The 24,167-nt window shown below is 47.1% G+C and overlaps 1 protein-coding gene and 1 long non-coding RNA gene across 2 annotated transcripts in view; one reads left to right on the plus strand and one right to left on the minus strand.

Moving 5' to 3' along the window:
- The window catches only part of LOC126987032 (dopamine receptor 2-like), a 141,094-nt gene that overhangs the window by 90,549 nt on the left and 26,378 nt on the right, over positions 1-24,167 (minus strand). Inside the window, exon 2 of the mRNA XM_050843683.1 lies at positions 4,205-6,389. Coding sequence (XP_050699640.1) covers positions 4,205-5,964 — 1,760 coding nt within the window. The 5' untranslated portion in view covers positions 5,965-6,389. The remainder of the gene's footprint in view (positions 1-4,204; positions 6,390-24,167) is intronic.
- Positions 7,598-24,167, plus strand: part of LOC126987034 (uncharacterized) — a 40,870-nt gene continuing 24,300 nt past the window's right edge. The window contains exon 1 of the long non-coding RNA XR_007740126.1: positions 7,598-7,885. This is a non-coding gene — a long non-coding RNA (uncharacterized LOC126987034). The remainder of the gene's footprint in view (positions 7,886-24,167) is intronic.

Below are 24,167 nucleotides of genomic sequence, written 5' to 3' on the forward strand. Positions count from 1 at the left end.
AGGAGGAGGAGGAGGAGAGGGTACAAAAGGCGAAAACGGAAGAGGGTGAAGCGATGAGAGGAGGGGAGAGGAGGAAAGGGGGAGAGGGATGAGGGAAGGAGGAAGAAGGGAGGGAGAGAGGAACGAAAGGAGGGGAGGAGGGATAAGGAAGAGAGGGAGGAAAAGAGGAAAGAAGGGAGAAGGATAGAGAGAGGAGGGGAGGGAAAAGAAGGTATAGAAGGAGGGAAAGAGGGAGGAAGGAGAGAGGATTAGAGGAAAGGAGGAGGAAGAAAGAAGAAAGGAAAGAAAAGAAGAAGGAAGGGAAGGAAAATAAGAGAAATAAAGAGGAAGAGAATGTTGAATTGAAAGAGATAGATAAATAAATGAATTTCTCACATATTAAAGAACAAGAGAAAATAAAGAAACAAAAAATCATACATATCTCAAAGGCTTTTTAATATAGCATTTTATTCACCCTAAAAAATAAAAACAGGAAGCTGCCTCTTTCTACTTCAAATATAAATACCCAATAAAAATGTCTCATCAAGCAGCCTCCTCTCTTTTTTTTTTTTAGTTGAATTTAATGTGTTTCTCTCTCTCTCTCTCTCTCTCTCTCTCTCTCTCATGTGGGTACAAAACAGGTATTCATCACGTATTGTCATGACTAACCCTACCTATTCAATTTTATTTTCTCTCTCTCTCTCTCTCTCTCTCTCTCTCTCTCTCTCTCTCTCTCACGTGTGTATCAGTCTTCAGGAAGCATTTATCCGCGCCCTTCCCTTGATGTTTGTCGCGTTGCTTTCAAAATATTCCTTGAAACTTAGTACTTGTGTGAGAAGGGAAGGGAGGGAGGGAGGGGGGCGGGCTAGAAGGGATGGAGGGAGGGAGGGTTTAAGAGAGGGAGTTAAGGAAGGAAGAAGGGATGGAGAGAGGGGAGGTAATGGAAGGATGGAGGGGAGGGGAGGAAGGAAGAGGGGTAGAAAAATTGATCTCTCTCTCTCTCTCTCTCTCTCTCTCTCTCTCTCTCTCTCTCTCTCTCTCTCTCTCTCTCTCTCTCTCCCAAAAAGATGGCATCGTTGGCTGGATATTTGTCACATTTTCCGCGGGGCACAACACATTTTTTTTCATCATTTCTCCGCCTCTTTTTCTTCACACAATTTTCCTCATTTACCCAGGGAAAGAGAAGAAGGAGGAGGAAGAGGAGGAGGAGGAGGAGGAGGAGGAGGAGGGAGAGAGGAGGAAAGGGAGGGATAACGTTCTGTTGAGTACTTCTATTTTTACCTTGGAGAGAGAGAGAGAGAGAGAGAGAGAGAGAGAGAGAGAGAGAGAGAGAGAGAGAGAGAGAGAGAGAGAGTAATCCTTCGCAAGATAGATAAGAAGGAAGGAGGGAAAAAAAAACCTCTTCCTTTTTCCTCTCTCCCCTTATCTTCCTCCTCCTCATCCTTTTCTCTCCATCCATACAACTTTCTCTCCTTTCCTCCATCCCCCTCCTCGTCCTTCTCTCCCTTTCTCTCCCATTTCCCTCCATCCATTCAGCTTTCTCTCCCTTCCTCCATCCTGCTTTCTTCTCCCTTCACTTCTCCTCTTCTTACCTCCATTCATTCAACTTTCTCTCCCTTCCTCCATTCTCTTTCTCTTCCCTCCATTCATTCATCCTCCTGATCTCCCTTACCTCCATTTCTCCTCCTCCTCCTCCTGTTCCCTCTGTCCACTCAGCTTTCCCTCCCTCCCTCCCTCCCTCCTTCTCTCCCTTCCCGCTCGCTCCATTGACTTTATCGTCGGCTAAGAGGAGGAAAAATATGTTTGTTGGGATAATATCTGAGAAGGGAGGGAGGGAGGGAAAGGGGAGAATGAGGAAGGGAAAGAGAAGGGAAGGGTCGGAAAGATGAGGGAGGGGGAGGGAAAGAGGAGGGAAAGGGAGGAAAAGAGGGGAAGGGGGAAGGAAAGAGGAGGGATTAGGGAAAGAAATGGGAGAGGGAGGAAAAGAGGAGGAAGGGAGAGAGGGAAAGAGGAGTAGGAAGAGGAGGAAAGAGATGGAAGAGGATAGGAAAAGAGAATAAAAGGGGAGGGAAAGAGGAGTGATGGGGAGTGGAAGAGGAAGGAAGGGGAGGGAAAAAGGAGGAAAAGGGAGAGAGGGAGGGAAAGAGGAGGGAAGAGGAGTAGGAAGAGGAGGAAAGAGATGGAAGAGGATAGGAAAAGAGGATAGAAGGGGAGGGAAAGAGGAGTGATGGGGAGTGGAAGAGGAAGGAAGGGGAGGGAAAAAGGAGGAAAAGGGAGAGAGGGAGGGAAAGAGGAGGAAGGGAGAGGGAAGAGGAGGGAGAGAGGGAAAGAGGAGTAGGAAGAGGAGGAAAGAGATGGAAGAGGATAGGAAAAGAGAATAAAAGGGGAGGGAAAGAGGAGTGATGGGGAGTGGAAGAGGAAGGAAGGGGAGGGAAAAAGGAGGAAAGGGGAGAGGGAGGGAGGAGGAGGGAGGCCTGTCGCTCTGCTGAGTCTCCGGGAGTGCTGAGGGCGGCGTTTCTTCCTGAGTCACCCGCAAAACATCATATTCATCGTCTTCATCGTCCATTCCTTCCTCTCCTCTCTCGGCAGCCATCGGGAATGCCATGTTTATTGCGGGGACTCCCTTGTTAATCAATTTTATGTCCTCTTTTTCTGTCTAGGTTACTCTTATATTCAGGGTTTAGGGTGAAGCTGTTTAGGGTGAAGGAGCCTTTGTGTTTGGTATATGCTGTGGTTACTTTTAATGTATAATGGCTGGCTCACTCATGCTCAGATTGATCCTTTTCTTCTGCCTTATTTACTCCCATATTCAGGGTTTAGGGAGGAGCTTGGCTATACGGGCACATGACACGCTGCCCAGAAGCCGACCCTGCTCATCGGGTTGCAACGATTAGCGGGCTTTTTTTCTACACTTTCGTTTGGTTGGCCTTGAGTTGCTCCCTGTGCTAGAGAGAGAGAGAGAGAGAGAGAGAGAGAGAGAATCCTGAGTGGAGGAGGCCAAGGAGACGCCCACAGAGTTCGTGGCTTCAGCAAGTCAATAGAACCAGCCAGGAGGTACTGAGGGTGAGAAGGGGGCCTGCATGGAGGGACCCCTGGGCTTTGCGGCGTAGGGTGTAGAGGCGACGCGCCCCCTCGGCATATGCTCCCGTTGATTGATTGACTGATTGGTTTGTTAGGGTGAAGGAACCTCTGTGTTTAGTGTAGATGGGGTGTTTTTATTATTCATCGATCATACTGTAAGTTTTATCATGGCTGACCTACTCAAGCTCGGGTCCATAGTCTCAAAAATAGCTCGGGACTTGCATGCATTTGCTTTCGTGGAGGTTGTGTAAGTATCTCCATGGGTATTTTTTTTAGCTCAGTGATAATTTGACAACGCTTCTGCACCATGAACGTAAAGAAAAAAAACATGAGAACCCGACTAATCTCCTTCGTGGCCTTGGGAGATAGTTGTGAGAGCTGAAAGTGTCTGAGAATACTGGGCCCAGATTCACCACCAGCCTCCATTCGCCGCGAGTCCCGGGGAGACGAGGAAGGCTGAGTTGCAGGTTTGTTTGGGCGGCGCTGAAGCCTCTGTGTTTGTGTGGATTATGTGCCTTAAGTGGCTGCTTTGTCTCGGGAAGTTGGAGGAGGCGGGAGTAAAGTGGAGTCAATTACTGTGTGTGCGGGATTTGTCTTGGTGGAGCGCCCCCTAAGCCCTCAGCCCACACCCACCCCACCCTCTTCCCGCCCGCCCGCCCGCTTTGCCTTTCGACGAGAGTTGTTGTTGTTGGGCGTGCTGTGAGTTGGTGCATTGTGGCCGCGACTAAGGAATGTTGCCGCGTGGGAGAAATGTGTTTTGTGGCGCTGGAAGGAAGTATAGGAGCGCGAGGGGCTGACGTGGGTAGGGGGGTGTTTTGTGTGTAGGAAGATACAATATGTGTGGCGTGGAGGGAAGTATTCATAGTTTCTGTAGGCTAGGCGTGGAGAGATGTATATGTTCGCCGAGGAGAGTACGGCGCGTCGGAGGCATACATAATGGTATTACCAACAAGATAAAAAAGAAAATGATGATGCAGAAGTGGATTACTTTTAGCACCAGGCTGTTAGCTCAAGTGTAGCTGTACTCACCTTCTGCTGGCGCGTGTGAGGAGATATCTTAGGTGTGAGAGGGAAGACAGGGGGAGTTAGGCCTTTGGAGTGGTAAGACATGAGGGGGTCCCTCTAAGGGTATAGTGGTACTCACCTCCTGAAGTCCTTGGCCCAGCAGGCGTAGATGACGGGGTTCATGGCGGAGTTGATCCAGCCGAGCCACGTGACCACGCCGTCGACCAGCGCGGGCTCGCGGATGCATCGCTCGCCGCAGAGGCCGGAGAGCAGGTTGGTGACGAAGAAGGGCAGCCAGCACACGATAAACACTCCCATCACAATGCCAAGCGTCTTCGCCGCCTTCTTCTCCTTCGCGAATTTACAGAGTTTGCGCGATATGGAGAAGTTTTTGAGGTTCCTGGACACTACTTTGGTGGAGCTGTCCGGCGAGGCGCCCTCGTGCATGGGCAGCGGACACGCCTCGCCGTCCTCCATGCCCTGACCCTCCGCCACGCCGCCGTTCTCCTGCGCCATGTACGCCTTGCCCGCCGGGTAGTGGGCGCGGTGCACGCCGTTGCCGGTGCTGTTGGTGGTGCTGCCGCCGCCGCCGCGGTGGATGCGCAGCGTCAGCTCCATCTCACCGTCGCCCAGCGAGGACACCAGCTTCTGCCCCAGCTTGAGGGAGCGCGTCTGCTCCGTGGCGGCGCGGTAGATGCGGAAGTACGTGAACACCATCACGAAGAGCGGCCCGTAGAAGCTGATGGTGGAGGAGAAGACGAGATAGGAGAGGTCCTCCGTGAAGGGGCAGGCGCCGGGCGGGTGCGGCTTGGACACGGCGCGCCACCACGCGATGGCCGGGAAGGAGATGAGGGCCGAGCACACCCACACCAGCGCGATGAGCATGCACGCGCGCCGCGGCGACATGCGGCTCGGGTAGCTGAAGGGGTCCGTGATGGCCCAGTAGCGGTCCAGCGAGATGACGCACAGGTTGAGGATGGAGGCGGTGGAGGCCAGCACGTCGAAGCTGCGCCACACGTCGCAGAAGTCCGGACCGAACGGCCAGTAGTCAAAGGAGTCGTAGAGGGCGCTGAATGGCATGACCAGGGCGCCCACGAGGCAGTCCGCAACCGCCAGGGACATGATGAAGTAGTTGGTGACGGTGTGGAGGTATCGCTCGCGGGCCACGGCCACAATGACCAGGCCGTTGCCGAAGATGGTGGACACGGCGAAGAACAGCAGCAGCAGGCACAGTGCCAGGCTCTCCGGCGTCACCTCCAGCGGAGAGCCCTCATCCTGCAGGCAGCCGGAGCCGTTGAAGGACAGGTTCCTGCAGGCCGTGGAGGCGTTGAGGGCCGGCCGGTGGCTCGCCGCCTCCCAGGTGAGCAGCGTCTCGTTGAGCCACTCGGAGGCGTTCTGCGGCGTGTCCAGCAGCAGCAGATCCGTCGTGTCCGGCGCACGCAGCCACCACTCGGACTTGCCGTCTTCGTCCGTGTCTATGGACAGGTTGATGACGTAACTGTCGTCCCCGTCGTCGTCGTCGCCGGCGGCAGCGCCTGGAATGTGGTGTGTGCGGCGGGTGTCGTCCAGCTGGGCCGTGACCAGGCCACTCACGCTGGCCAGGGTGGAGCTCTCCCGCACGCCGCCCCGCGCGCCGGACACGGTCTGCAGCAGCCACCGCCCGCCGCCCTCGGCCCCGCCGGCGGCGCGCCAGGCCGGCAGCGAGGACAGGCCGCCTCCCTGCTGCTGCTGCTGCCACGCGGTGTCCGTCTGGTCCGGCGTGGAGCCCTGGATGAGGAAGGGCGTGTCATCTAGACTCACGCCCTTTTCCTGCCCTCCGTCCGCCGCGCGGAGGCCAAAGAGGCTGTGCACGTGCTTCTCCCAGCTGGCCGAGCGGTTGGCGGTGATGCTGGGGATCATGGTGTCAGGCGGGCATGAGGGGTGGCCTGGGGGGCGGTGCTAGCAGCCTGTGGGGTGGGGGGGATGGAGGTGCTTCCCTCAGGGGTGGCGGAAAGCCATGCTTCTCCTGTTACTCTGATTTATAAGCACGGGAAGAAACGTCTAATACAACAAGGTTTATAGAATGTCACTAGTAGTCAAATAATCTACTTAAGCTTTTCATTTCTTCGCGCGCAAACACGCAGCCGCACGTTCACTCACAGCAGTGATGTTAATAAGAAACACTGTCCTCACTTCACTCAGGCAGCCGTGCTTGACGCTCAGCATACAGCCTGGAGACACTCGCCTCGCGCGCCGCCTCGCCTCGCCTGCCCGTAGCCTCGTCGTGGGCCTCGACGCGGCCAGGCGGCGGCAGGTCGTGACAGCCGCGCCGCCACCCCGCAGCCCTGCAACACAGATTGGCTTGGGTTAGTAATATCCACCACTGGGCAGCAAAGGCCGTGCTGCGCCAAACCCTACATTGGAGACGGTAATGGAATAAGTTATATGGAGAGTGTTATGTTAGTGTCTATAAGTGATACTGAAGGGATAGGGAAAGGAGTGGAACCTAGAGTAGATACGAAGGATGGAGCAAAAATAAGGGACTGTACGGCGTGTGGAGGTAGAGGGGCTACCAGCGGAAAGGAAATTAAATGTGGAGAGAGAGAGAGAGAGAGAGAGAGGAGCCTCCAAGCGTCATTGTGGGCACTAACATTACCATAACTAATTACGGTGAGTTATTAAACAAACGGCGGCCTAATGGGAGCTCGTTGGCGTACATTAATGAAAAAAACAGCCAGATTGAACCCACCACGGCGCGAACACAAGCTCTGGAGTAGCTCAGGTAGTGTGTGTGTGTGTGTGTGTGGGGGGGGGGGGGGAAGGGAGCGTACCAGTTAATTACGAAGGCCTTTACATCCCCCTACGGTCAACAGTAATCCACATAATGCCGTTAGCGACACTCCAATCAAGGTACAGAAGGAGAAGGATGGCATTATGATATGAATGTCGCTGTTCAGTTCATACAAGTTAATGTCTATAGCCTTCAACAAACCTCCGTAGACTTCTTGGCTTTACATTCATCCACGTACAGCGATATTATTCTCCTATTACTTATAAGGTTACTGTGATCCACGGACAGCAATATTATTCTCTCATTACTTATAAGGTTACTGTGATCCACGGACAGCAATATTATTCTCCCATTACTTATAAGGTTACTGTGATCCTCGTATTTGAGATGAGAGAAAGTTATATAATAGAATAACACGACAAATTAGATGATTGAAAGGCTGGAGAAGTAAACGAAGGCAACATAGAAGTATAACAGGATAAAGAAGATGAATGGAAGTTCGAAAAAGGAAAGGAAGGAAAATATAAAAGATTGGAGACATATCCACGAACATGAAGGATAGGCAAGCATTATGTCATTTATTGTCAAAACTTACGTGAGTCTGCCGTGATACTGAAACATTCACATCTCATAAAATGATGAAAACAGTAAATTTTCACCAAACCTCTAACCATAACTCAAAGCAAAACGGAAATATCATCAAAGAAACAAGAATAAGAGGCACTCAAAACACCTTGACCAAAGACGAACTAATATAAACGCCACAAAAACAATAAGTGGCGGGGCGAGGCAGAGGTGACCAGCGACGAGAGTGCTTCACAGAGCTCATCGGTATTCACTCGCCGCTCTCCTGCACTCGTGAACGATTCTCCTCGCACTTCAAAGGCACAGCGATAAAACACGCCTCCGGGAATCATTAGCGGCCAAGCAGAAGCAGCAGCGAGGTCAGCAGAAGCGCGAACAAAGGTGGAAGGGGAGACGTTGCGTAAGGATTGCTCATTTTTCCTGCAAAATGGCTCCACCGACCCCGGGAATACAATCGCCTTCAAGGTATGTGAATATTGGCGTTATCTTACATACCTCAGCGCTGTGCTTGGTATAATATGTTGGTAATACGTTAAGTTAGTGGCTGGTGCAGGAATATTAGGTTTGAGAACGGTTAAAGGTTGATAAGTAGGAGTTTTGTGAGGTTAGGTTGGTTCCTGTGGGCCACGTGGGTCGGGCGCATGCGTGGTTGGCTCACATGTTGCCCGCTCCCCCAGGCCACTCCGCTTTGCTTTCGCGCGCCGCGGGCTACATCTGTGCTGACCGCTGGCCCTTTCTTTAATTAATGTGTTGCTGTTGGTGGTATTGGTGTTGTGTTGCTCCTGCTTCTTCTCTTCTATTCTTTCTCCTCCGTTCTCCCTCATTTCTTCCCCCTTCTCCTTCTCATCTTCTTTTCCATTCTTTTCATCTTTCTTCGTCTCCCTTACCAACCTTATCATTTATTCCTCATTCCTCCTCCTCGTCCTCCTTGTCCTCCTCCTCCTCCTTAACTCCTTTCTTTTTCATTCCCTCCTCTCATCATCGTCATCATTTTTTTCGTTCATTTCATTTTTTTTTTCATCTCTACCACCATCCTTCCATCTCCTCCTCCTCCTCCTCTTCCTCTTATTCCTCCTCCTCCTCTCCTCCTCTTCCTCTATTATCGTCTCTTTATTGCCCAGTCAGTGCGGGATAATGAGAGGGAAGAAATGACAAGCCGGATTGACAATGTTTCTGGCGAGGCGAATCTTGTCAATGTGCAGAAAATATAATTGGACTTAGTAGCGCGGCCGAGGCAAACAGCTGGTGCGGCGTGCTCGCTTCCTCCCTCTGGCCATAAATTGATATTCCGATTGCGACTTTGTGATGATGAAATGAATTAATGACATTGTAGTGATATTATTAAACGATCGCTGCTCTGGCAATCTGTGTGCGGCGTGTGTTAGTGCGTAGGTGTGATCCAGGATGACGTTGGCTTTTTTTATATAGATTTTAACTTGTGTGTATTTTCTTTGTCGTATTTGATAATTATTTTGGTTATGTTATTTACGTGTTTTCTTTTGTTTTTGTTTTGTTTTCTTATTTTCTTATTTCTTGCTACTTTTTGGGCGGAATGGGATTTTTTAATTGATTTTATTTTTCTTCATTTATTCTTATCAATAGATGGTTGTTTCATGAGAGAGAGAGAGAGAGAGAGAGAGAGAGACCGCATATACATTACTCACCTCACCTGGCTGGTTTTAATAATTAATGGGCAGGTGTTCCTCAGGCGTTCCTTGCGCCCTTATTAATTACCTGATGATACGCTGAGGCAGGAGAGAGAGAGAGAGAGAGAGAGAGAGAGAGAGAGAGAGAGAGAGAGAGAGAGAATAAGTAAACATGTAAATAAATAAATTAAGAAAGAAAGAAAGAAGGACAGAGAAAGAGAAAGAAGATAAAGAAAAAAGAAGAAAGGACGGAAGAGAGAGAGAGAGAGTATAGATTGTTTCATCTCCTATATACCTGTGTTGTCACTCTTATTTTTGTTGTTGGTGTTTTTGTTGTGTGCGTGTGTGTGTGTGTGTGTGTGTGTGTGTGTGTGTGTGTGTGTGTGTGTGTGTGTGTGTTTGGTCCATTTATGTATTTTTCGCACACATGTTTAATTTGTTTATTTTTTCATTAAATTGCGTAACTTTTTATTGGAAATGTTTAGCGGTTACCGAAATATAAATTCCTACGAACATTTGATGCGAAATTGATCTCTCTCTCTCTCTCTCTCTCTCTCACACACACACACACACACACACACACACACACCTCTTAGTGGCTGACAGCTCTCCAGGCTAATGTATGCTCGAGGATAACTCAGCGCTTAGTGATCTTCAAGTGCCTGCCCCTCCCTCTTCCCCCTCTTATCTCCCCTATTTCGCCCTCACGCCCCTCACGCTCAGCCAATACATCCACTCACCCCTCCTTCGCCCCCTTATCCAATCGGCCACCGCCCCTACAGCACCCCACGTAAGGGCCAGACTCCCCTTTCGTCCTGAGAGATAAACATCCGTATTGGGTCTCCTCACATGATGCCTCCAGTCCTGTCTTTTTTCCGGGTCGTCGCAAAGATCGGCCGAGCACTGTCACCACGCGCCCCTTGCCGAACAATACGTGGTCGAAGCAGGTTTTTAGCGGCTCTTGAGGACAATGCAGCTGCCGTTTTGTGGCTAAGAGGATGGCAAAACATACTTTTCGAAGAGGTTTTAGCGCAACACAAAAACAAACTTAATGCCTCTATCGTAATGAAAACTCAAGCTGCTGGTGACCCTCGAGGACAATGCATGATGTTAAATATAGTAATTAAAACTGTAAATAAAAATGCAGTAATAAAAGAGATATATTTCGAAGGAGAACTTACTTAAGATGCTCATTTTGTTCGTCGTAATGACATGGATAAGTCTTTCTTAAAATCCCCAGATTAAAATCGACCTCAAACCAGTCTTCGTAACAAAATAAAAACTAATTAAATAAAATATAATAAAAAATAAATATTTGAAGGACAACTTAAGACGCTCATTTTGTTTCACGTAATAAATAATGAATAACGTATAAATAAATAAATAAATAAATGCCCTAATTGATATCGACCTCAGACTAGCGTGACTAATAGAAGAGAAGTTACTTAAGACGCTCATTTTGTTTGTCGTAATGAAATGGACGAATCTCTCCCTTAATTGGCCACACGCTAGCGGGGAGCGGGAAGCGATTTATCTCGGGCTTCAGGCGAGACAGGCGGACGAGGAGACGGAAGACGGAGGACTGAGGAGATGGACGAGGAGCGAGTGTCTTTATTTCCCTTAGTGTTTTTATGTTGCTGTTATTTTTTGTTGCTAGAGGATGAGGTGGATTGGATAGGAGGGGATATAATAGTTTTTGTGGCTGTGTTTGTGTGTGTGTGGCGGAAGAAGACCTAAAAAACAAACAAAAAAAGCAAAACAAAAAAAAGAGGTTTTCCTGGTCTTAAGAATGACAGGGTATTATTTTTTTGTCTTATTATCATTATTTATCTACTGCTTTTCCTCCTCCTCCTCCTCCTCCTCCTACTACTACTACTACTACTACTACTACTACAACCACCACCACCACCACCACCACTACCACTACTACTACTACTACTACTGCTACTACTACAACCACAACCACCACTACTACTACTTCTACTTCTACTACTACTACTACTATTACTACTACTACTACTACAACGCTAAAGGCAGAATTAAAGTGAGAGAGACTGAGGAAGGTTAAGTGATAGTTGACAGGTGTTCTTCCGGGTTTGGAATTCACCTGGAGGCCGTGCAGGTAATGGCTTCGTCCGATCAGGTGTTCCTCGCCTCTGTTGTGTACCCAAAGAAGAAGAGGGAAAGGAAGAAAGAAAGAAAGAAAGAGAAAAAAAGGAAGAAAAAGAAAATATGTAAAGAGAGAGAGAGAGAGAGAGAGGGAGAGAGAGTTTTTACCTGATTCTTATGGTGTTGTGATCAAAATGTTAGTTGAAAATATATAAAAAATCTCTCTCTCTCTCTCTCCTTTTATCATCAGATGGGTGTTTTTCCTCTCTTTCTCCTGTTTTAACTACCTGTTTTGCTCTCTCTCTCTCTCTCTCTCTCTCTCTCTCTCTCAAGCACAGCCTCGGGTTAATCATGACAATATGTGAAGAGTACTTGTTTTGTACCCACATGAGAGAGAGAGAGAGAGAGAGAGAGAGAGAGAGAGAGAGAGAGAGAGAGAGAGTTGTTGTTGCTATTTTTTATCTTTTTTTTTTCTTCTTTCATCACCATCTTCTTCTTCAAATTATTATTATTACTATTATTATTATTATTATTATTATTATTATTATTATTATTATTATTATTATTATTATCATCATAATCATCATCATCTTTCTTCTTCTCCTCCTCCTCCACCTCCTTGTTCTCCCATCCCTCCCCCGAACACTTGGCGGGCCAACAACACTCGCTGCTCAATCAGGCACATTCTTCTTGCCGAGCACAACGAGAGGTGAGCATATTTACAGCATTCCCTTGGCCCTAATTATCACGTTATTAATGCAAGCAAGAAAGAGTGAGAAAGAGGGGGAGTGAGAGGGAGAGAGTGGGGGAGCAAGGAGTTAGAGAGAGAGAGAGAGAGAGAGAGAGAGAGAGAGAGAGAGAGAGAGAGAGAGAGAGAGAGAGCGCATTCTTGTCTTATTAGCGTCAAGGTTCACACTCAAACACTCTTAGCGCTCCTTCCTGCTTTTCTGAAGTTTTGGAAGTTTAAGACAGACGAAGTGAATTATCGGAATAAAGAACAGATTGAGGACGCGAAGTAGATAAAGAATTGAGAATGCTTTGGTTATCATCTCGGTTGCTTGGGTCGAAAGAGTGGTTAATAGCGTTTCTTATTCGCAATCATAAGCTTCGAGGGGCAAACAGAGACGGAGATATCGAAGTGAAGAATTGATTGAGGACGCGAAGTAGATAAAGAATTGAGAATGCTTTGGTTATCATCTCGGCTGCTTGGGTCGAAAGAGTGGTTGATAGCGTTTCTTATTCGCAATCATAAGCTTCGAGGGGCAAACAGAGACGGAGATATCGAAGTGAAGAATTGATTGAGGACGCGAAGAAGAGAATGGAATGAGAATGCTTTGGATATCGATCTTGGCTGCTCGGGTTAAAGAGTGGGTAATAGCGTTTCTTATTCGCAATCGTAAACTTCGAGGGGTAAACAGAGACAGAGATATCGATGTAAAGAATTCATTGAGGACGCGAAGGAGAGAATGAGGATGATGAGGTCAGCGAAATCGGCGATGTGAAGGTCAAAGAGTGTCTGGTAGCGCTTCTTCCTGCTAATTCTTAAGCTTCGAGGTACAAACGGAGGCGAAGTGCGGTATCGAGGTAAAGAATTGATTGAGGACGCGAAGTCGAGAATGAAGGTGAGGTGAATGAACTCAACGGTGTGATGGGCATACCGTGGCTGGTCTCACTCCTTCTAGCCCCCCTCCGCTTCCCTCCCCCGGCTCTCATGGGTCTGAGCACCGCTAATATTTGCAAAGTTGGCGTTATTGAAGACTGTTATCAGGTGGAAGGAGGGAAAGGAGATGGAAGGGGAGGGAGAAGGATAGGGGTTGGGCACGTCAGGAAGAGGAGGAGGAAGAAGAGGAGGAAGAGGAGGAGGAGGAGAGGCAAAAGACAGTGTTGTAATTATGACGAAGGCTCATTTGACACTCGTTTTGCATTTAAAATTTTATGAGCCATTTTTTCTCTCTCTCTCTCTCTCTCTCTCTCTCTCTCTCTCTCTCTCATTATCTTTGTACACGGTGTTATGGCTTCCCTTGTTCTATTTTTGCCTTTTTTTATCACTTTATGGCGGAGTGGGTGATTATGCTTGTTATCTCACCTGTGCACGAGGTAATCAATCAGCCAGGCATGAACGTAAAACCTGTATTACCTGTTTTAACGAGGTTTAGATTGTTTTATGCGCCTTCAGATTCTTTCTTTATACAGTGTCTGATTCGTCTTATGTCGTATGGTGTAGTCAATAAGTCACGTGTAGGAATTATTTGTTTTACCGTGTTTTAGGTTTTTATATTTGTTTTATTTGATGTAGTTTCAGAATCTTTTTATGTGGTGTCTGATTTCCTTTACGTCGTTCTTTATATACGTTCAGAGTCTTTATATATTTCATTTCCAGATTCTTTTTTTGTATTGTTTCTGATTCTCTTTACGTATTTTTTTTCATATAGGTTCAAAGTATTTATATTCTATTTCTTATATCTATAGCAGCATTCATGGTATAGAAGCCTCGTCAGACTATCACTTGGCTCATAAAACTACCCGTGGAAACCCTAACACAACCTCTACGAAAGCCTTATTGAATGTGGGTGTGTGAGCCCTAAAATGTTTAAGAATATGGACCTTATCATCACATTTCCTTTCAAGTCACGGGTAGAGGAAGGGAGGTCACGCATAAATCAGGCCACACCGTTCTCTGCCCCATCGGCCTTATCTCCGCCTGTTGGCTCAGCGTGGCAGGCAGGCAGGGAGGCGCTTGGAGGGACATGGCTCATAAAACTACCCATTATTATCATTTCATTTCATTTCAAGTCACGGGTAGAGGAAGGGAGGTCACGCACAAATCAGGCCGCATCGTTCTCTGCCCCATCGGCCCTATCTCCGCCTGTTGGCTCACCGTGGCAGGCAGGCAGGCAGGGAGGCAGGCCGTGCAGGACGTCCATCAGTATCAATAAGTTCCTAGGGTCGTGAACTGCCCCAACTTCGGCGTTTGCCTAAAAATGTATTGGCTCATTTATCATCATGGATACGGTGAAGGGTGGCGAGGTGGGGATGGGAAGGGGAAAGGAGTTGGTGAGAGGTGACTTAAGGGTGGAAGGTGAGGGGAGGAAGAGAGGGGAAGGGAAGGGAGTGACGGCAGCAGGAGTAGGTGAAGGGGGGAAGGAGAGAAAGAAGGGATGGATGAGGGGAAGAGATGGGTGGAAGATGGGGGATGGGGGAAGAGATGTGAGAGAAGGGGTGAAGGTAGGGAAGGAAGAAGAGTGAGGGGAGGGAAAGGATGGAGGGTGAGGGAAGAGAAGGAGAGGAAGAAAGAGGGAACATAAGAGATAGAAGAAGAGGTAGTAGGGACAGTAAACAGAAATAGGTAGATAGTATTAGTATTAGTAATATTAGTAGTAGAAGTAGTAGTAGAAGTTATGGATTGTGAATTTCAGATGTTGGAGAGATGTACCAGACACAGAAGTGGGGATAGGAAGTTACATTAGTGGTGAGCAGAGAGGGAGATAAGAGAAGAGCAATTATTGTCGTGTCTGAAGTGAAAAGCGAGGAACAAGAGTAGCAAATAAGGAGGTTGGACACGTTAGGTAGTACTGGGAGGAGCTGAGGCAGGAGGCAGTACAGGGATGCAGCAATCAGGGGGAAGTGGATCAGAGAGACTGGTGGTGGTGGGGGTGGGGGAGGAATACTTGACAGGTGAAGAGGGGAGGTGATGATGATGTGTCTCAGGGGCAGGGAGAGGAAGGGAGGTAAAGATGTATCAAGGGAGATGAGCGAGTGAAACAAGGGAGGGTTATAATTTTTCCCTGATGGCGCAAGATTGTTTTCCCGATAATGTGTAAAGAATGGAAAATATTAAAGTTCATGTATCTCTCTCTCTCTCTCTCTCTCTCTCTCTCTCTCTCTCTCTCTTCCTTCTCCTCTCTTCCCTTCCTCTCCCAGTTCACTCCTTTCCTCCCTTCCCTCCACTCTTTCCCTCCCTGTTTTCCCTCCCCTCTCTCCTCCTATTCTCTCCCTTTCGTGTATTCTCCCTTACCCTTTATCCTCCCTACCCTAATTTCCTTTTTTAGTCTCCCTTTTCCTTTGACTTTCCTTTTCATTTTCTCTTTTTTTTCTTCCTCTGTTCTTTCCTCTTCCTTTCTTCCTTTCTCAACTCGCCTTTCCATCCTCCTCTTTCATCTCCTGCTCCTCCCCCTCCTCCTCGTCCTCCTCCTCCTCTTCCCCCTTCTCCTCCTCTCTTTCTTTCCCTCTTCTTACCCTCTCCTTCCTTTTCTTTCCCCTTCCTTTCTTTCTTATCTTTCCTTTCCATCCCTTGCCTTTATGATCTCCTCCTCCTCCTCCTCCTCCTCGCCACGGTCAGGTGTTCACAACAGGTCATCTCGGGGCTTCGAAAACCGCCGGCAAAGCTTCACTCTCCTTTACGAGTCCGATAACACTCCACGATTCCTTGATGGGCGAACTTTTGGCGCTAAGACGCGAGCCCCCTTAGCCTCTTACGACACTTTTTCATAATCCTCTGCTCCTCCTCCTCCTCTTCTTCCTCCTTTTGATATCCTATTTTTACTTATTCTCCTTTATCTTCACTTTACCTAACCTCATATCCTTCACCTTCTCCTCCTTCTCTTCCTTTGCCTTACTCTTCCATTCTTGTTCTCCTTTCCTTCCCTTTCTTTCATTCCTCTGTTATTGCCCATTTCTTTCTTCCTTCCTCTCCTTTCCATCCCCTTCTTCCATTCCTCTTGTTTCCCATTTCTTCCTTCCTTCCTCATCTTCCTTTCTGTATTTTTTTCTTTTCCTTTCTTTCGTCCTTCCTTCCTTCCTTTTCCACATTTCTTCTTTGTCTTTCGTAATTGCTTTCCGAACTTCTCTTTTTCTTCCTTCTCTCTCTCCTTCTCTAACCCTTCCACTAACTCCAACCTATTCCTCACTCTTTATCTCCCTCGCTCTCTCCCTTCCTTCTTCCTCCTCTCAAACCCTCCCTATTCCTCACTATTTATCTCCCTTCTTCGCTCTCTCCCTTCCTTCCTCCTCCTCTCAAACCCTCCCTCAAACTCCTTTCCTGGTAATCCTTGTCCCTGAGGCCCCAAATCCGTGCCCAACACCCCTACACCGTCTGTTTGGGAGACTCGAGGGAGGAGGGTTGCGGCTGTCTACACATATCTCTAGGGGAAGGGAGGGAAAGGAAGGAGATTGGATGATGGGGTTGAAGGGGACCAGGTAAGGGAGAGAGTGAGGTAAGGAGTTGAAGAACGAGGAATGGGAATGAGAAAGGGAAGGAATGGGGGAGAAGAGAAGGAGGAGGAAGAGAGATAAAGAGCGAGGAATAGGGTGGATTTGTGGAAGGGTTAGGGAAGGAGAGAGAAGGAAAAATAAAAATACAGAGATAAATTATGAGAGAAAAAGAAGGAGGGTGGGAAGGAAGGAAGTCAGGTAAAGAAGCAGACAGACAGACAGACAAACAGAGAGGCTGACAGATATGCAGGAAAGATTGAATTTCTGAAGGACCGAAGAAAGGAAGGAAGAAGGTTTGATAGGTTAAAAGACTTGCAGACAGACAGACAGACAAGAAGTTAGGAAGATAGGAGTATGGAATGGAAAGGAAAATACACAGATAACCAAATAAGAATATAATAAAGAAGAGGAAGAATATAGGATGCAAGGAATGAAGGCAGAAGTACAAAAAGGAAGAGATGGAAGAGAGGAAGGAAGGAGAGAAAGTACATGGAGTCGGATACAGATATAAGCCATGCTGGAAAAGGGAAGAAAGAATATAGAAGATAGATAGAAGAGGAGAAGAAACGGGAACTGAGGGCAGGAATAAAGGGAACCAAGAGGGCAGGAGGAGTTAGATAATAAAGGTAAGGTAAGGTAAAGTAGGGGAAAGGGGAGAAGGGGGAGGAAAGGAAAGGGAGGAAAGGGAAAAGTGGGGGGGGGAGGGAGAGGGGGGAGGCCTCGCTCAGTTAATCTATCTCGTTTCGGGTAACAAGATTGATGCGGAGGAGGAGGAGGAGGAGGTAACTTTGGTCTTCTGCTAGGTCGTGTCCTCTCCTCCTCCTCCTCCTCTCCTCCTCCTCCTCCTCCTCCTCCTCCTCCTCCTCCTCCTCCTCGTCAGGTTGTGTTATCTGTTGCGTTTTTTTTTTTTTTTCATCGTGTTTATATCTACTTTGTGTGTGTTTGTTTGTTTGTTTGTTTTGATTTCCCCTCCTCCTCCTGTTGCTCTGTCTAGTTTTATTTGCAGTTATTTATTTATTTATCTATCTATCTGTTTATTCAGAGGGAAGTTAAGAGGAGAAGGAGGAGGAGGAGGAGGAGGAGGAGGAGGAGGAGGAGGAAGAAGAAGAAGAGGAGAAAGATAAATCTGCGTCCACTCCTCCTCTTACGTGAATGATAGGAAGGAAAAGGAGGAGGAGGAGGAGGAGGTGATGAAGAGGTGGAGTAAGAAGAGTTAAGCTTTCTCATAAAACTGACCAACTATAAAAATATGATAAAAAAAACACTACCCTATAATATATGCATAAGTAGGTCATAACACTAATCTATCTATATGAAAACACAGCGGGAGGTGGTGTGTGGGCGGCCCTTCCATACATTACTCTCTATGAATGATGGTGGAAAAATAACAGGGAATAGTGAGTGAGTGTATTCATGGCCTGATGGTTATTGTTGGGTCGGGGCGAGGGAACAATCAGCTGGTGAACGTGATAACTGATAACAGTGATAAAAAAATGTAATGTGAGGTATGATTGTGTTTAATTACTGTGATTATTATTACCATTAGGGGATTCGGTGATCCCCTGAGAGGCTCCGGCCGTTCCAGGAGCCCACGCGCAGACTCCTCGTAAGGTTAACCTCGGGACTAGTTCTGTGGTCGGGCGCCGCTTCTGCACCGCCCCGACCACCCCCAAAACATAAAGAGAGGCTAGGGGGCCTATTTCGTATATTTATTTTGTTTAATTCTAAGTTTATATGCCATTTTTTATATTTCTTTTATTTATACTTCATTTCTTACCTTATTCTTATACTTTATTTCTTACCTCATATTTATAGTTTATTTCTAACAACATTTTTATTATTTATTTTTTACCCCATTTTCTGCACCGTCGGGGAAACTTAAAACGGAATGAGCGTCGCCGAAGACCGCGATGAGGCGAGCGTGGGAGGCGCGGCCAGAAAGTTTAGATTTGCGGTCAAGGCTGAGAAGGGTTGGGAGGCGGAGGAGGAATTTCAGGCTATTAAAAACTCAGCTTCTGGCCTGATGTGGTTGTGAGGGAGGAGGGGGGAGGGGGTTAGGTGTGTGTGTGTGTGTGTGTGTGTGTGTGTGTGTGTGTGTGTGTGTCGTAGAGAGAAAAAATAAAGAAAAAAATAAGGAAAGAGAGAAAAAGCAAGTAAGAAAGAAAGAAAGAAAGGAAGGAACAAAGAAAGAGAGAAAGAAAAAGAAAGAAAGAAAAAGAGAGAGAGAAGAGATAAAGAGAGACAGGGATAGCAACAACAACCGCAACATCCATCATCATCTATCCTTCCTTTACCTCTTCCTCCTTCTTCTTCTTCCTTCTCCTCCTCCTCCTTCACCTCCCCTTCCCCCCTTCTCCGCCCACGCTGCTCGGTGTCCTTGTAACCTCAGCTCTATAAGGCACAGCGAGACCTCGAGGCAAACATACCCCTGGCGTGCGACCGTCTGTTTATCAGTCCACACGAGCGACACTTTCATAACCCGACGCCTACGCGGGGAAGGAAGGGGAATGCAAGACGGATAGAATAGGAGGCGAGTGGGAGACGATCAGAATAGGAGGAGGAGGAGGTGGAGGAGGAGGCAAGACGGAGAGAATGGGTGAGAACAGAAAGGTGAGAGGAACAAAATTGCAAGGAACACTCGTAATCAATTTCTGTCGATGAATTGAGGGGGAGATCAAGGTCGTAATAGATTGATGATAAGAAGAGAAATGATGAAAATGTTGAAAAGGATAAAAAAAGACAAAAGACGAAGGCAGGACGAACAGAAGAGAAGCCTTGTAGCAAAGGAAAATCCGAAGGAGATGAAAACGGACATTGTAACTCACACCTTATTGATTTTAAGGTGAAATTCGGACCCAGAGAGTGGATTCACCTCCAAAAGAACTTGACGGCCATGGTCGTATTGATTCTCGGTGTAATTTCCCATTATATTTGAAAAAGAGGGAGAATTTGAGGGAGACAAGGGGAGCAGTAACTTCTCTACCTGTTTCGGCCCGTGGAATATACGTAGTAATACTAAAGTTGTTGTGACTCCTACTCAGGGTTAAGGGCCGTATTTTAAGACACCATCGCTTTTCACATCAACTATTTCTAAAGGTCAAGGAGGGGATCAATCTCGTTTTCATGAGTGTTTTTTAAGGTTCATGGCACAGAAGAAGGGTCAGACTACCACCAGGGTCATAAAACTACCCCAGGAAAGGCCTACAGCTCCTACGAAAGCCATGTCAAATATGTGAACTTGGGCGACGAAATGTTTGAAAATACGACCCTAACCCTTTTCCTGTTTCCTAGCGGGTCACTAACTCTGAACACTGACTGAACCAACACTGAAAGGTTCCCCATTTTCTGTTTTAATTAACTAAAGACTATTATCAATTACTACAAGCTGGTCAAAAGCTTTCAGTGTCTTGGTAAAAAAGCTGAGTGCAGTAGTTTGCTAGAGGGTCACTTACTCTGAACACTGACTGAACCAACACTGAAAGGTTCCCCATTTTCTGTTTTAATTAACTAAAGACTATTATCAATTACTACAAGCTGGGCAAAAGTTTCCAGTGTCTTGGTACAAAAGCTGAATGCAGTGGTTTGCTGGAGGGTCATTAACTCTGAACACTGACTGAACCAACACTGAAAGGTTCCCCATTTTCTATTTCAACTAACTAAAGACTATTATCAATTACTACAAGCTGGTCAAAAGTTTCCAGTGTCTTGGTACAAAAGCTGAGTGCAGTGGTTTTGACTCCTACTCAAGGTTAACTTCTTCCCTGCTTGCTAGAGGTTCACTAACTTCACTCCTACACCATCTTCTGTGGCTGACTATATAACCTTACCAATCTTTTAAGTGTCGCCTTTAGGGTCGGTAGGCTCTCCTGAGGGGCCTCTTTGACGACCCCAGCCCATTAGTGGCACAGGCGAATTTCATTTATAGTGGCTCCTGTGATTCCTCCAAGCTGATTAAAAGTTATGGCTTGTTTCCGTCTTACCCGTTTGCATACAGGAGGATCTGAGGACGTTAACCTTGGCCTTCAGACTGTAAAGTATAAGCAACAGTGCAAAGCCGTCCCGAGCTGTTAAGGACCTAAGTGTGGTGGACTGTGTGGGAGAGAGCATGGAGGATGAAATGATGATGGTGTAGGGGATGGGGTGGAAGGGAGAGAAATGGAAGGCTAAGAGGAGGAGGAGGAGGAGGAGGAGGAGGAGGAGGAGGAATAAGAGGAAGAAAAAAAAGAGGAAGAGAAAGATTAAGAAGAAGGCGAAGAAGGAGAGGGAGAGGAAAAGGAAGAAGAGGACGAGTTGGAGGAGAAAGAAATATAGTTGAAGAGAGAGAGAGAGAGAGAGAGAGAGAGATTAAGAAGGCGAAGAAGGAGAATGAGAGGAAAAGGAAGAAGAGGACGAGGTGGAGGAGAAAGAAATATAGATGAAGAGAGAAGCAGAGAGAGAGAGAGAGAGAAAGTTTGTCGAGTCTTAGGGCTGAAACAAGGTCGTGGATTCTAATTAAGGGATTTAGCAGGAGTGTTAGTGCATAGACTGGGGCTGTAAGGGATGAGGAATTATGCGAAGAGAGGAGTGGCGGTGGTGGTGATGGTGGTGGTGGTGGTGATGATGGTGTTGAAGAGATGAAGGAAGAGGAGGTGAAGGAGGTGGAGGTGGTATTTGGGAAGAGTAAGGGAGAGAGATGAAAGAGGAGGAGGAGGAGGAGGAGGAGATGAAGGAAGAAAGGAAAATATGAAGAAAATGGAGTCATAATATACGATAAATTAGAGGAAAGGGGAATAAGGAAAAAAGAAGAAAAGAAGAAGAAAGAAAAGAAGAAAATATAGCTGTGAAAAGAAAGAGGAGGAAAAGGATAAGGAAGAGGAGATGAAGATTAAGATGTAAAGGAGGACTACGAGTTGAGGCCCAAGAGGAGGAGGAGGAGGAGGAGGAGGAGGAGGAATAAGAGTAAGAAGAGGAGGAAGAGGAAGAGTAGTCGGAGAGCCGCCTAAGAATAGCTCAGAGGAGGTAAAACACAACAAAGAGAGAGAGAGAGAGAGAGAGAGAGAGAGAGAGAGAGAGAGGAGCTGGCCTAGACCGGATGTTGACTCTCTCAGCTAAACACTCGTCTGGTAATTAAATCCAAAAATTAACAAAAAATTCCTTAAAAAATAGACCATTAAGCCAACGCCATCTAGCGGCAGGCGGACGAACCTTACCTTAGACGTCTGGAGAGGAAAATAATACATCCTGTTTTCTTATGTATTTCCTTATGCATACGAAATAGGAGTGAAACAAATATTAACAATTTATATAAAAACAGGAGAAATTTGACTCGATGCCATCTATATTTTTACAAACAGACGAAGCTTAAGTTTATAGACGTTTAAAGATGAAAATATTAGTGTTTTTTTTCTTATTTAGTATTTTATGATATACGATGTAGGAGAGGGAATGAGAAAGAAAGAAAGAGAAAAAAATATAGTTTCCGGCGTCTTTTTCTTCTTTTTACGAAATGTGGACCAAATATAACAAACGTAGTGGTACCTCGTCTTCACCTCTCTCTCTCTCTCTCTCTCTCTCTCTCTCTCTCTCTCTCTCTCTCTCTCTCTCTCTCTCTCTCTCTCTCTCTCTCTCTCTCTCAACCATATTTGCCTCGTTTTCCACCCGGGGCAAACATACAGCTAACCACCTCAGCGTGTCTCCCTTCCTCCCTTCCTATGTCCGCCTCGTGTTCCCATTTCTCGTTCCACTGTGTCTTCATCCATTCCCATTTCAGCATCTCTCTTCCCTTATTCCTATTCCAGCGTCTGTCTCCCTCCATTCTCATTCCAGCTTCTCTCTGCCTCCATTCCCATTCCAGCGTCTATCTCCCTCTCTTCCATTTCCTTGTTATAGTGTGGGTCTCCTTCCTTCCTTCCTTCCTTCCTTCCTCATTCCCTATTCCATCTCACACACTGTTACTTCAACCCTCACACAAGCCAGTACCATTTCTCTCCTCCTCCTCCTCCTCCTCCTCTTCTGTCCGTTCTTCTTCTTCCTCGACGGCCTACCAATTTCAGTATTACATCGCTCCAGTGCCTCCTCCTCCTCCTCGTTCTAGTCCTCCTCCTCCTCCTCCTCCTCCTCCACCACTCACATTCACGTCCTTCTCTTCCTATTTCTACCCCTCCATTTCCTTCCCTTCATCCTCCTCTTCCCTCTCTTCCTCTTTACCCTATTTTACCTTCTCTTCCCTTCCCCTTGCTTCCCTACACCTCCCTTTCCTCCTCCTGTCCCTCCTCCACGCGTCCCCTTCACCCTCTTCCTCCCTCCCTTCCTCTCCCTTCCTTCTCTTCACAACCTGTTAATTACACTTTTACATTCCTTTTCCTAATCCTTTACTCAGTACTTACATTACTTACTCTGTTTACTCTACTTACTCTGATTACTTACTCTTCCCCTTCCTCCTGCTCTCCCCCACCTTCTCCTCTAGCCGTCTCCCCACCTAGTGCCATCCTTAACCCCTTCCTTCCCCTCTCCCCCGCCCTTGAGGTTAAGACACAGGTGCCCCAGAAGATGGATTGGTCCAAAAACATTTCCATCTCATTGACGCCAAATTTAGGCAGGGTCAGGATGGGAGGGGGGGGGGGTTAAGGGAGGGGAGGAGGAAAAACGGGAAGGGAAGGGGATGTCTTGGGTAAGGAGAGAAGGGTAAGAGGGAAGGGGGTGGTAAGTAAGAGGAAAGAGGAGGAAGAGGGGGAGGAAAGAGGAAAGGGAGTATGAAAAGGGGAGGAGGGAGGAAAGGGAGGGGCTGTATGGGGTAATGGGATAAGAAAGGGAAGGAGGAGATGAAGGGGAAGGAAGGGGAATAGAGGGAAGGGAAAGGGGAGATCAAGTATGTGGAGAGGGAAGGGAGTAAACGGAAGGGGTATGTATGAGATAAGGGAAGAGGAAGGGAAGGATGGGTAAGGGAGAGGGAAGGGAGAGCCAGGGGAAACGGAAAGATTAGAGAAAGGAGGTTAAGGGAAGGGTACGTATGGAGTAAGGGGAGGGGGTAATAGGCAAGGGGAAGGTAAGGAAGATGGAAGGGAGAGGAAGGGCAAGAAAAGGGATAATGGGCAAGGGCTTAGACAGTGGGAATGAATGGGTTTAATTTGCATAGTATTTCTTCTGACCAACACACACACACACACACACACACACTCTCTCTCTCTCTCTCTCTCTCTCTCTCTCTCTCTCTCTCTCTCTCTCTCTCTCTCTCTCTCTCATCTTGTTTCCGTATAATATCACAAACACATTCAATAACCATCTCTTTAGCCTTAGAGAGAGAGAGAGAGAGAGAGAGAGGAGGTTACTACGTATATGGTGTCCTTCCTTTTATCGTACTTCGTTATAGTAGAAAGATTTATGAAGCGTGTATATATTCTCTCTCTCTCTCTCCTTTTCATATCTTTCTTTTTTTCATCATTTCTGTATATGCTTTTCTTCCTCCTATTCCACTGATCCTCTCTCTCTATTCCTCCTCCTTCTCCTCCTCCTCCTCCTCCTCCTCCTCCTTCTCACGCCCTAGTGTTTACTGCAGGACACAGAATCTGTTTATCTGTCTCGTAATGGCCAAGGAAACGCGTTTTTTGTCTCTCACGACCAACAATGCCTGCCTCTTTTTCCTCTCCCTCTCTCTCTCCCTCTCCCTCCTTCCCACTCTCTCTTCTTCCCTCACTCCCACCCTCGCCCCCTCGCCTCCTCCCGCCGTTGTATAGGAAGCCCAGGAAAGTGAATAATCCTATCTTCGGCGTACATTTATGTTATTTTGGTCCAGCCGCTATTGT

The sequence above is a fragment of the Eriocheir sinensis genome, chromosome 63, assembly GCF_024679095.1.
Source record: "Eriocheir sinensis breed Jianghai 21 chromosome 63, ASM2467909v1, whole genome shotgun sequence".
NCBI classification, from domain to species: domain Eukaryota; kingdom Metazoa; phylum Arthropoda; class Malacostraca; order Decapoda; family Varunidae; genus Eriocheir; species Eriocheir sinensis.